This window comes from Heliconius melpomene, chromosome 4 (genome assembly GCF_056956725.1).
Source record: "Heliconius melpomene rosina isolate 202511_hmr_F chromosome 4, ASM5695672v1, whole genome shotgun sequence".
Lineage (NCBI taxonomy): Eukaryota > Metazoa > Arthropoda > Insecta > Lepidoptera > Nymphalidae > Heliconius > Heliconius melpomene.
Window position 1 is genome coordinate 7120418 of NC_140392.1, and position 14011 is coordinate 7134428.

Sequence of the window (14011 nt, forward strand, 5' to 3'; positions counted from 1 at the left end):
TTATTTTACAAAATTAAACTAATTTATTGATTAGTTTTTGTTATAATAAACCTACAGCTCAGAACTTATAGTTCAGTTTCAGTCAATCAATGGTTTTACCTTATGTCAAATCTTAAAAATGTCATATGTTATGTCAATTATTGTTTATTTATGTATTGGAGGCCACGCTTGAAACGTCATAAATCGTAATTCATAATATTATGTTTATTTAACTTGTTAATTCTGTTTTCTTATTTAAAAATATATAAGGGCTAACTATAACTTTGGGCTCAGTCAGTGTCGTTTTTAATAATGTTTCAATAGGAATTTATATTATTATCGCTTTAAAATTGGAGTTTGTATCAAAAGTGTTAAAAATATGAGTAGAAAATCTCGAGATTATTATGAATCTTCGAGAAGAAAAAGGTCTCGTTCTGATGAAAGAAGTTTGACGGAAAGCCATAAAGTTAGAAAACAAAGTCCATCTTCAACAACATCTAGTAGTGAATTTAGTTTTCTAGACTATAAGAAAGATTTAAATAAAATGATAACATACAGTAATGACTCAAATACTATAATAAACAGTCTAGATGACTTTTGGATATTTGTAAAGAAATATGAGGACACTTTAAAAAAAGCTGGTAAAACAATTATAGATATAGAAACCAAAGATGGTGCACTTACAGAAAAAGAAATTCCCAAAGTATTTTCTAAGCATCATTGCATTAATTTTAAAAGTAAAATGAAATTTATTGACACAGTTTATGATGAGAGGGAAATGAAGAAATTGGATAAAAAAATGTTTGATGTATTTCTAAATATTGTTTCAATATATTTAGATTTTAAGAATAAGGAGAAATTTGAGAAACTAAGAAAACTAAGGAAAGCTCAAAATGATCTTCCTGTTGCTAAATATAGGTTTGTTTTTAATTTACTTAAAATGAATGTTAATTACTATAATTTAAACGGTAATTTAAAAATATTGTTATTTTTCATGTTGTTTACTGTGACATAAATAACTGAATATTACCCAAAAGCATTTGGCCAGTGTATGGTGCCAAAAGTTGTAATAGTATACAAGACCACCATGTGTGTTATATTACTTTTATACAGAAGAAGTATGTAGCAAATAACTACTTTAATTTACTTTACTACCTTAATATTATATCTTTTGCATTTTACAGAAATGAAATAGTATCAGCTGTACAAAATGAAAAAGTAGTTATTGTAGCTGGTGACACAGGATGTGGTAAATCAACACAAGTACCTCAGTATTTGCACACAGCTGGATTTCAGAACATAGGTAATAGCCTAATTATTATAATTTGGAAATCATTTTAATGTTTGAGTAAAAATTTTACACAAAAGCATATTTTTTAAATATTTTAATAGTAATTCTTGTAAGTGTTACTGCACATACATTTTTTTTTTAGCTTCACACTGTATCTTACACATAGTAAGGAAGTAGGCAGAGGAAAATTGGGAATGTAGTGTTAAAACACTTGGTTCCTATTAAGTTTCTTCTTTTCCACAGTTTAAGTTGAATTCTGCATACCAGAGCAAGGAAATGAAAATTGTTCATTTCCTCAAGTGGATGTGCCCCTGTGCCAAAATCTTATAACTTATTTTTAATATATATTTTATTTAATTTTTAGCTTGCACTCAACCCAGAAGAATAGCTTGTATTTCTTTATCGAAGCGTGTTGCATTTGAAATGCTAACACAGTTTGATACAAAGGTTGGATATCAAATAAGATTTGAAAAGAGCAAGACAGCAGATACTAAAATATGCTTTATAACAGAAGGATTATTATTGAGACAGGTATATTTTTTATTATGATTTATTTTGTATTTAAGCATTAGATTAGTGTTTTCTTATGTAAAGACAGCCCTGTCAATGAGTTGATTGTGCAAAGATCAGATTTTAGGATTTTACTTATATTTGAATATTTTTTCCCATGTGAACAATATGTTACTGTGTAATAAAAAAAATACTAAATAATTTAATATCATGTGTATTGGGGAACAGAACTGTCTTAATGGACAACTAAGTATCCTAAACTAGGTCCCCAGGTTCCCTCTGCTATGTGCGGAATACAGTGTGAACTTATAAAAAATATCCATTGTGGCATAAGATCTGACTGTAAACATGACGGTTTCATTGTGATTTGATCACCTTTGAAAAGATTGCAATTATATTTATCTCATTAGATAAGCTGGAATGACTTTCACCACTTACCATACTTGCTCAAATTTGTTCAGAAAACAAAGAATGAAATGTCTTGACACTTTGTTATCTCTGCTAATAATTAATAATTACAGATGTCATCAGAAAACTTACCAAACTATGACGTAATAATACTTGATGAAATACATGAAAGGCATCTCATGGGTGACTTTTTGCTTGGCATCCTTAAATGTCTAATACATACAAGAGATGATATTAAACTAGTGCTTATGTCTGCAACTATTAATATAAAATTATTTGAAGATTACTTTTGCAAAGAAGAAGCTGTTGTTATACAAGTACGTATGTTAAAAATTATATGTTTAGTAATTATGTTACAAAAACAAATTAAATCGTTTTTTTATATTACTGTGCTAGGAGTATGCAATATATATTTATATATGCAATATATATTTATATATGCAATATATATTTATATATAATATAAGTTTGTCTTTTACACATTGCATAGACAAAATACCAATAAAAGTGTTTTATTTCATACTAAAAACTTCTGTAATTAGTTTTATTAAAATAATTACAATATATTTTTTCAACTTTAATTTTTTCGCCTAATTCCCGAGACACTGTGTAAAGTTGCTTTCTTTCGAATGGGGATCGAACCCACAAACAAAGCTATAATTATCAAAAATGTAATATTTTATAATGTAAAAATAAGAAAAACTTATGTATACTTGTTTCTTCTATATAGGTTCCCGGAAGGTTATATCCCATTGATTTAAACTATAAACCCATATTGATTGAAGATAAACCATCGAGAGATGATCGACTTGATCCTCAGCCATATGTTCAGATAATGCAATTGATTGATAGTAAATATCCTAGTAAGTAAAATATTGTTGACTTATTAATATGATTTTTTTTTAATGAATTGTATAGTAATAATGTTATAGCGAAATTATGTGCTTTTATTCAGATTTTTTTATTATTTAAATACCTGGATTTTTTAAATTTTTTATCTTTTTGTCTTATTCAGGCAGGGTAGGCAGAAGGAATTTAATGTATAACACAACACTCCCCACTTTCCGCTCTATTTTGGAATCATTGCGACTGGCGAGACTTAACCGCAATATTTGTCCTGTTGCCAGAGCGAAAAAATGATAATAAATATACCCCGAGTGAAAATCGAACCCACAATCGTCACGCTCACAATGAGAAGCTGTGCTACGACGACCCCCAAATTTATCTATGGATAAATAATATCGTAATTAAATATACAATATTATAATTTAAAAATTCCAGGTGACGAAAGAGGTGATTTATTAATATTTATGTCGGGTGTTCAAGAAATAACCTCAATATGTGATGCAGCTCAACAATATGCGGAGAAAACTAAAACTTGGATAGTTTTACCATTGCACAGCGGCTTATCTCTTATAGAACAAGATAAGGTTAGTGTGACAGTAGTGGTTTGAATATATTTTTAACACTATGTTTGCATGATGCACATAACATGATAGGCAGTGGGAACCTGAGAAAGTCACAAAGACATTTTTAAGCATGGGGGGTAGACATAGAGATTTTAGTGTAAAGACACTGTTCTCTACTCCCAATATAATGTGTGGTATATGACGATACTCGACACCGCACTATGTTTACCAGAATGGAGTAATGAAAACAACAACACGTGGTTATCGAACCCACAATTACCGCGTTAACAATCAAAAGCTGGTTTACTGGGTCTTAATAATAATTACTGTAATTTTTTTACAGGTTTTTGATTATCCTCCAGAGGGCGTCAGAAAATGTATAGTGTCTACTAACATAGCTGAAACTTCAGTGACAATAGATGGCATTAGATTCGTTGTGGATTCAGGAAAAGTATATAAAATAAAAATATATTATTTAAACGAACAGCTTCACGATGTATCCCGCTCATAGTAGGGTAGACGATAGGTAGAGGGAACCAACTGTTAAGACATTCGCCACTTTCCGCCTAATTCTGGAACATTGCGTGCTCAAGGTCGTGCTTTGCCTCAACACCGTAGCGAAGAAATGTAAATAAATATTTCATTTTCTCAAGTGGGTGCCGAACTAGCTGCGTATACAGGCACACTGTGTCCTTCCGCCACTACTGGGCTATATTATTTGACATATTTACAATACAAAAAATTATATATTTAAAAATATTGTAAAGTTGAAAATCTACTAATATAATTTTTATTGAAGTCGCTTATTGCTTATAGGTAAAAGAAATGAGTTACGATTCGTCAACAAAAATGCAAAGGCTTAAAGAATTTTGGATATCAAAAGCGAGTGCTGACCAAAGAAAGGGGAGAGCCGGGAGAACTGGTATAGTATTTAAATTTTGATATATGTAAATCATGTCTCAGGTCCTAAACAAGGTGTTTATAATAACTTTATTTGAAAAAAGAAATCACACTGGTTTGAATAAAATTTATGAAATACACGATAATCTATTTAGTTCTGCTTGAGACAAAATGTAAACAAAGAAAACAAAACAACACATGTTACCAATAATTCAATCCCTAGACTTTTTTTTCGAATTTTATTAATAATATTTTATAATAAATTGCGTTGTTGTATATTACATTAGATATTTATTAGTATAAAAAAATAAATAAATCAGCATCACGCTGTATTCCGCATACAGCAGGGTAGGCAGAGGGAACCTAATGTTAAGACACTACGTTTTCCACTTAGTTAACCATTAACCATTAGTTTTCTTGACATGTCGAGTTTTCATTTTCTTAGATTTTTCCAATTTTTGCTTTGAGTGTTGCCACTCTTCATGCAATGCCACCAGAGTTTCGGCAGTAAATGGGGAGCAGATCAAATGTATTAATGAGAATGTAGTGTCTTATCGCTAAGTTCCCAGGTTACTTAGCAGGGTAGGCTGCCATGTGGGGGGAAACTATAAAAAACGCAATTTTATAATTTTTCCACCACCATTTTTTTTATTTGTATACAGGTCCCGGTGTATGTTATCGTATTTACTCAGATCAACAATACGCAGACATGGATTCTTTCAGTACACCAGAAGTATCTAGGGTTCCTTTAGCTTCTTTGCTACTTCTAATGAGTTCTTTAGGTGTGAATGATGTCAGGGTATTCCCCTTTATAGATAAACCCCCTGATAACGCTATAGAGGATGCTTTGTTGGAATTGAAGCAACATGTAAGTTTTAATTAGTTACCTATCGGTTTTTACTTAGTGGCGCTAACTTTAAACAGGATGGTTGTGTGTTCGATTTTCACTCAAAGAAATCTTGACTTTAGGTTCTTTCTGTCTATCCTGCTGTTTGCGGGATACAGCGTGATGCTGAAAAATAAATGTCTATCAATATTTATGGCATAACTTAGTAACTTTTTTTCACTTTAATTTTCTACATCAAGTAATAAATATCCAAATAAAACATAATTATATTTGACCTTTGCATTATTAATACTTAATTTCCAGGGTGCCTTAACATCAAACGAAAAACTAACACCCTTAGGTAAAGCATTATCAAACCTGCCAGTGGAAGTGTCTTTAGCAAAAGCCTTAGTGGTAGGCAGTGCTAGCCTACCACCTCATAAACTGGATTCCGCTCTCGCCCTCACAGCAGCTCTTGGAATCCGGTCCATATTTACTACTAGAGCCCATCGGGACCTCGAGTGTGAAGTGAGTACGAGATTGTAGATGTTTAGCTTAAACTCAAGTAGTTTGTAAAACGAGCCTAACAGTACATAAACTTAAATCTGTGCTGGCCCATTAAGCAGCACTTGGTATCCTGTCCATATTTACTACTGGAATCGATCGGCACCTCAAATGTGAAGTGAGTTTGGTATATGAAATTTAAATATAATTACATTTAATTATAATTTTATATAAAATATAGATATAAAAGAACAATATTGTTATTAAATTTTGAACTATACAAATTGAAAAAGGAAAACACTATTTAAAAAAATTATAAATAAGCTAACATTTATACATGTCATTATAAACACACACATGTATATTTTTTATAAAGAAAAACCATTCAGTACAACTTAAAATTTAAATGGAAATAAACATATTTTGATATAAATATTTTAATAAAATAAAAATGCAAAACAGGAATATATATACAACTTTTGACCCCGACGTGATTTGAACACGCAACCTTCTGATCTGGAGTCAGACGCGCTACCGTTGCGCCACGGAGTCCTACAATGGGTTTTCTCTAATTTAGATATAGTATCGACAAATCCTATTAATTTTCTTAAAATTTGGTTCTAATATACTTTTTCTAGTAAAACAATGCTTATTTATCTTATAATATTTATTTAAATTTTTTATAAACTTTCTTTGCATTTTATGTTATCATAATTTTATTCGTAATTTAAAATTCAATACTATTTATGTGAAAAATACAGATATTTCTTGTGCCATTGTTTCTCTTAATGATTTTACGAAATTATAATTTTTTATGTATTAGATTGAATATAGTAGCTAATTTATTTTATTTTCATATTAATATTAGAAACGTGTGTGACCGCATGGGAACACCGCGTTCCATTGGCTTTTTTGCTAATATAATTGTATATTGAAATAGAAGCATATATTAGTTGAAGTTGTCGCCAACGTCCATACCACGTTGAACACACCGGTTCTCGTCCGATCACCGAAGTTAAGCAACGTCGGGCGCGGTCAGTACTTGGATGGGTGACCGCCTGGGAACACCGCGTGCCGTTGGCTTTTTTGACACTTTTTATAAATAAACCTTAATGTTTAGTACATAGATGTGTAAATAGCTTTCATTTTAGAAGTAATTTTAATTATCAGTAATCTTTAGATTAGTCTTAGAAGTAAATTTACTTTGATATAAATATTTTGTTATCAAAAATATGATAATGCAAAGTAATAATTGTGTATTTTAAAAATATGAGCGTATGTAATCATATAATTTATTATTTCTTTTTAAAACTCTTCCTTTAAGTTATATTTTCTCTTATAACAAAAAAAACAAATTCTTTCCAGAACTCACGTAAACCAGATGAATCGGACCACGGCGACCCTATGACTCTACTATCATTATATTGTGCCTGGCTGAAAGAGAAATCCAAAGGTGGCGGTCGAGCGTGGTGCAAGAGACGAGGCGTTGAGGAACAACGATTGTACGAACTGACTAAACTTGCTGCTCAATTGAAGAATTTATTACAAGTATTGATTTTTTATATTATAAGTTTGTTTATAGCACTTGTTTATAGCAGGGTGGACAGAAGGAACTTAGTGTTAAGACACTCCGTTCATCACTATCACCTTGTTATTTTGAAGACATTGTTAATTGAGTGGAGAAACTCAAAACCGTGCTCCAGTGCTTCTTGTCATCAAAGCGAAAAAACAAATGCAAATTGAACCCACAACCGTCGCGTTAATAGTTACACGTTGGGCCACTGCGTTATATTTGACATTATTGTATAATGTATTAATTAAAACGACTGACATTAGGTAGATAGGTATTAGAAACAATATTATACAGGGGACAGTGTTAATTTAATCAGATTTTATCTCCACGAGAAGCTGGATCTTCGGCCAAAAGCGATACAAAAAAATTAAATAATGAGGATTTAATTTATTACAGGACAATAATCTAATGGAAACTCAGGAGCCTGAAACCATGTCTTCAGCAGAACGTTCCATGAGACACGGTCAAATGAAACAATTAAAAGATATGAGAAGGTATATACCGTTAAAAAAATATGTTATTTAAAAAATTATTTATAAATGATTTTTTCTTCGATCTGGTAACAAAACCGAACGCGTAGTTGAATTCCGGCGGCGCGTGGAGAACGGAGTGTCTTATCACTAAGTTCCCTCTGCCTACACTGGTATACTTATGCGGAATGTAGCATGAAGCCAAAATAAAGACAATATGTTTTTATTTATATAACCTTATGATAAAACTTCAGGCAATACAAAAACAAAGCGGCCGAAGAATCAAAACGTAAGAAACGTCTCAAAGTGGACACTTTTGAGATAATAGATGAGAAAGAGGACAACGCAATCGATATACGTGATATAGAATTCCGTATGACGAACGATGCGAGTAGAATACGAGCTCTCATTAACGGATCGAGCACTAATAGTGGAAGGGATCTTATTATGTTGAAGGTAGTTTGTTAAATTCTTTTTTATTTTATCTGTATATCTTTTTTTTTTATAAAATAATACATATTATAAAACAATATTTTGGGTAAATTTTAAATGTCTTACTAATAATAATTTAGATTGAGATTAGTAATTTTTGCAGATTTTTTCTTTATAATGTATGATTAATTGATTTGGGACATTCTTTTAGCGCTTGAAGTTTTAATAACTTAGAAATTATAAAAAAATCTTAAAATAAATTTATAGAACGCAGTGTTAAAAAACTGTCCACCTTTATCTTACCAGATATTGAAAATAATTGAAAAGTATATAATCTTTTTCCCGAGAGCAGATTGTATCCACAACCACCACAGTTATTACAGTTGACTCTCTCCCTTCGTATTTAAATATTAATATGAAATGTAATACAAAGTTACATTACAGAAAAATATAATAGAAAAACATATTAATTAACATGTAACTATCGATGATTTAGGAGTAATCAAATAAACTAGCATATTTTTATTTTAAATTTTCTAATATGTATAATAATATAGAAAATGTATTAAACATGTGAGTAACATTGAAAAACAATTGTGATTTTTCATGACATATATATTTTAACTTTAAAATTACATTATACTTTATCACATTTTATTCATTTAGTTCTTAAAATAATTCACAAAATTAAGCTTTTCAATGTAATAAAAGCATTTGATTGTAATAGGTACCATTTTGTTTGTAATTTTTCTACTTAAAATTATATAATAATACTAAAAAAATAGATAATAATAAATATTAAAAAAAAATCTTCTAATCAATAATCCTTGACCCCGACGTGATTTGAACACGCAACCTTCTGATCTGGAGTCAGACGCGCTACCGTTGCGCCACGGAATCTTATATTGTAATTGCTCTAATTTAGTATTCAGTATCGGCTTAAATTATTATCGTAATTTGTTATTGATAACAAAGTACTGATATAGTAATACATATATAATATATATGTTTTATTTACTGATATAATATGTTTTAGTGTTTTTGGATGTATTATTTTAAAATGTGTGAATTCAGAGAATTAGAATAATATTTTAATGCATGGAACCTATAGCGTTCAACCATAGCGGGGGATCACGGGGATCAGAAGAGCGGATGAAGTCCTGGTCCGATATTGGAGGGACGACCTGGAGATACTATTGGTCTGCGTTTGCGTGACAAAAAAATTGAAAAATATAATATAGCTTAACGCTAAAACGCCTGGTCATTCTAATATTTTTAATAGAATTTATATAAACTACACTAACACTTTTACAACTTGAAGTATATGAGAAACATTTTAAATTTGTTATATTAAATATTTTACATTATTATTTTCTTTATGTTTTAGCTAGTGTTATGCCGAGCCTTATATCCACAAGTGGCTGTAGCAGATGAATTCAATCATTGCAAGGTAAATCAAATTGTTTTTAGGCTTCCATACCTTAAAAGTTAAAAACTCTTGTAGAATCACTTTTTTATCTTGAAATATGTTCAAGACCCTGTCCTGTGGAGGTATTAAGATACCATAGACTTGAATATTTGATATTAATAGCTGCAATATTAGTTTCCTTTGACCTAGTATCTTGAAATTTGTGCGGAAGCCCCGATGGACGAGTACGACTCGCACTTGACTGGTTTTCATAAATTATTATGATGCTGCTTTCGTTAATTGATTTTGTTCGAATCCTACTTTAATATTGCCATAATCATTGACATACACACGTAAAACGCTACAGATTCTATCCACAATAGGGAGATTAATTTTTATTTTTTTAATTCTCGGCTCTGGCAACACTTTCAAGCCTCTAAAGTAACTTTAATATTCCATACTAATAACAAATATTTTGCTTATTTCAGTCAGTTTCCGACCAATTATATCATACTTGGAGTAAACCGTTCGTTTTCCTTCACCCCACATCCTATTTCGGTAGAAATTCAAAAGTGTTACAATTGCATGAAGATGATATACAGACAGATCTGCCTTTGGGATATAAGAGCAAGTTGCCGTTGTCATCGAAACACCAAGTTTTGTGTTATTTGTAAGTATCTTATTACTAGCGGACGCGCGCAGCTTCGCTTGCGTATTTAAGGGTGAATTCTAATAACCCATGAAACATGTGTTCAATGAAATATTTTTAAGAGTCTAAATTTCTAATTTTATAAAAATCGGTGGCGATTTAAAGATTTTTCCATACAAACTTTCAACCCCTTATTTGCACCCTTAGGGGGAGAATTCTAGAAAACGATGAAACACGTGTTCAATTAAATACTTTTAAAAATCTAAATTTCAAATTTTATAAAAATCGGTGCCGATTTAAATTATTTTCCATACAAACTTTGAACCCCTATTTTACCCCTTTAGGGTTAAATTTTTTCAAAATCCCTTCTTAGTGGATGTCCAGATTACGAAAGTAAACATCTGTCTAAATTTCACGTTTCTACGCACAGCGGTTACGGCTGTGCGTGCGTCTTACCTCAGTCAGTGAGGACAAGTCCTTTTATATATATAGATATTTAGTTTCATATATTTTTTTATGGTTACAATCTGTAAATATGATGGTGTTGAGTTCGATTTCCATTTGGTGAAATAATTATTTTTATTTCCTTACTCTAGTAAGGAGACATGGTGAATTTTAAGTTCTGCCACTTAACTTATAATGGTCTCATGGTAAGTAAGGAGAGAAAATAAAAACCTTCCATGTACAGACGATGTATAGATAATGATTTAAAACAAAAATATAATCTAATCTAATATCTAATATAAACTTTTGTCCTTCCTTTATGACAAAAGTTTATGTTGTAAAATAAATATTTTTTTTATAAATTCCAGGTCGCTTCTGGAAACAACGAAACCATATATAGTAAATTCAATGCGAATGCCGGCAGCTCAAACTTTATTACTTTTAGCACATTCTATAGACACTAATATAGGTTTTAGTAGGTAATGTTATTTATATTGTTTAAAATTTAATAATTGTAAATATTGGTAAGGCATTGGATAGATTGTATGTACTATTATAGTAAAATTTTATTTTAGAAATGAACTTAATTAAACATCCTGTATATACTGATTTTGTTAAATACATATTTATCATTTACTCATGAAATCATCGTCAATTGTAATGATAATATTGAAAATTTAATAAAATAAAATAATGTTACAGTTAGGCCAGTTTCATTTTGAGTTTAACATAACTGAAGACAAACACGTTTGAAAAAAAGGTTTTTGATTATTATTATTTTGCAGATTGGTTTGTGATTCGTGGCTGTTATTAGAATTCCCTTACCCTGAAAGTGGATTGAACCTACTAATGAAGGCGACTAAACTACGACAGCGTTGGGACGCCCTTATCAATAGGAGATTAGCTGGTACCGTCGTTTTTTTAAAAAGCTATATATTAAAAAAATCTATAGAAGTTAGCCCTGAAGTTATCTATAGATGAATGCGCTAATTTGGTTTTATGATTTTTTTAGGATTAGTAGATCAATTTAGTTTTGTTTTGTTTGTATTAGGACATATAATTTTTACCTACATTAAATTTAAATTAAATATATGGTAACTAGATGACTATACTAAGAAAAATCTAGAAACTAGATGACTATACTAAGAAAAATCAGAATAATATTTATTAATGACATTATATTTGGTCTATTTATGTAACTTTTAGATTGTTGCAAAATAATTACAAATAATTTAGAAAATAATCCTATCCTTTGAAATTTAATTGAAATATCAAATAATAAAAATAAAAAAGTATTTTAAGATTTATTTTATAATAAAAATTATATTAAAAAATGCTTTATATTTTTTGAGTTTACATAAAACTAATACAAAATATTTCCATTCCAGACGCAAATCCAAACAAATCAGTAGAAAATGAACTCAAAAAACACAAAAATACTTATGACGAACTTCAATATGAATTATCAAATGATATATCTTCATTTATTAATATTGATATAAGTTATACTATTAAAAGGTTATTGCCTGGTGACCTTAAAGTCTTGTATATGGGGCCAAGTGACCACCCTAATATAGACCCTAATCCCTTTGAGGAAGGTCTGGAATGCCGTGCGAATGAGAAGAAAGGTGGTGTTTATGTGACGGATAATATAGTTTATAATTGGTAAGTACTATAAGATATCACGTTATATATAGGGTGATGGTTGTCGGTTCAATTTCAGCTCGGAGGAATGCATTATTTACGCAATTTCTCGAAAAATCGACAGAAAGTGGAGAGAAACACTATGTTCCCAGTACCTAAAAAAATATATGGTACATAATTAAAGGTTTTTGTCTGGATATAATAAGAAAAATGCATTTAGCAAGTATAAATGATAAATTTATTAATAATTTTATATTTTTGTGTGTTTTATAGTGTAGTAGATACAGAATGGAGCTATAATAGCTATCAAGAATCCTATAATATTCCATGGAAATGCGAAAAATGTGATATGTCAGTTTGTCTGTCACCTCTAGAAAAGTTACAACATAAGTACTTCACTTGTTCTTCTAGAACAATCGAGAAGAGAGAAGAGAAAAAAGAAGTTCCGATTATGAAACCTAATTCTAAAGAATATAAATGTGATATTTGTAACAACATCCTCTATTTAACGCCTGTTGAAATATTGAAACATAAGAAAGCTTGTAAAATAAAGGAATAAATGTATGTTTGGGTTTTATTTATATATTTTTTTATACTTTAGGGGCTAATTAGAATCTAAGGTTTCATTTAGCTTAAAAAAATGGAAAAGTTCATATCTATATCCTTTATACATATAAATGAAAATGAATAATCTGCCTGCACAAACAAGACAATTAAATTTTAAATCATATTATTTACTCGATATTTGATACTGAAACAAAGAAATATTTTTGGCTAAACACCGGAACAGCTAAATCGAATGTTATGGGACTTTCACTGGAAGAAGTTATGGACTAACGAAAAAACATACTGTTTTCTCGAATTTCCATCCAATTATCTCGTACAAAATTACAAATATTAACAAAATAGAGCACAAGGCAACGGTAAAAGTTATTAAACTAATAAAATTGCATGGAAACAATCTTTTGTATCTGTTTCCGAAGACACTTCGCAACTAGTGGAACGACGCTCCCGGACGAGACCAGTCACGACTGCGCCATTGCGCTGATAAAATTAAAAACAAAAGATGTTTAACTATTTACTAATATTTAGTTGTTGGGTTCTGTATAATAATATGTAGGTTATTTTTTGTGTTTCATTTGGACTTATGGTTTAGAAGCAACTGGTGGGATTGGTAATTTGCTGCTAAGATCTGCCATGACCAATGAATTTCGACGTAGTCCGATGACTATGACTATGACTTAGTTGATCAGAGCGTTTCGAAGGTTTCCAAAAGGCGTGAGTTCAAATATATGAGCACAATTCTTGCCAAAATCCCAAAGTTGAAACTGTATTTAAATCGGTTAACGCGTTTCTAAGATTTGAGTGCACAAACGCACAGACAAACCAACAAATATTTTTGGGTTCTACTGCAATGATAAATGCTTACAACAACAGATTTTCTCATATATCTTCCACGTACAGACAGCTATCATTTACAATTTTATTATATGTAAGTACCTGTATCTAAATAATTTTTAGCATTTCTCCAAAAGAATAAACGACAACGGAATCCTAGCAAAGG

At 30.3% G+C, this 14011-nt stretch overlaps 1 protein-coding gene and 3 non-coding genes across 4 annotated transcripts; 2 read left to right on the plus strand and 2 right to left on the minus strand.

The window, feature by feature from the left end:
• Window positions 1-137: 137 nt before the first annotated feature.
• LOC146539592 (putative ATP-dependent RNA helicase DHX34) lies at window positions 138-13011 on the plus strand. Its single transcript, XM_085185149.1, has 19 exons — window positions 138-897; window positions 1164-1282; window positions 1635-1801; window positions 2302-2505; window positions 2919-3051; window positions 3470-3618; window positions 3941-4048; window positions 4414-4519; window positions 5160-5365; window positions 5648-5851; window positions 7193-7375; window positions 7797-7894; window positions 8125-8326; window positions 9690-9752; window positions 10199-10380; window positions 11172-11282; window positions 11589-11710; window positions 12192-12468; window positions 12721-13011. The coding sequence occupies exons 1-19, from the start codon at window positions 359-361 to the stop codon at window positions 13004-13006; spliced, it is 3459 nt and encodes a 1152-aa protein (XP_085041275.1). The 5' UTR covers window positions 138-358; the 3' UTR covers window positions 13007-13011.
• Window positions 6308-6379, minus strand: TRNAW-CCA (transfer RNA tryptophan (anticodon CCA)). Its single transcript has one exon. It is a non-coding gene; the product is annotated as a tRNA-Trp (tRNA).
• On the plus strand, window positions 6792-6910 carry LOC146539594 (5S ribosomal RNA). Its single transcript, XR_014877979.1, has one exon. It is a non-coding gene; the product is annotated as a 5S ribosomal RNA (ribosomal RNA).
• Window positions 9131-9202, minus strand: TRNAW-CCA (transfer RNA tryptophan (anticodon CCA)). Its single transcript has one exon. It is a non-coding gene; the product is annotated as a tRNA-Trp (tRNA).
• Window positions 13012-14011: the final 1000 nt, after the last annotated feature.

Excerpts from the sequence above, each read along its gene's own strand:
- LOC146539592 (XM_085185149.1), top strand. The coding sequence starts at position 359 with ATGAGTAGAAAATCTCGAGATTATTATGAATCTTCGAGAAGAAAAAGG. Across the intron at positions 898-1,163 it reads CTTCCTGTTGCTAAATATAG|AAATGAAATAGTATCAGCTG; the intron begins GTTTGTTTTTAA and ends TGCATTTTACAG. Across the intron at positions 11,283-11,588 it reads ACTAATATAGGTTTTAGTAG|ATTGGTTTGTGATTCGTGGC; the intron begins GTAATGTTATTT and ends ATTATTTTGCAG.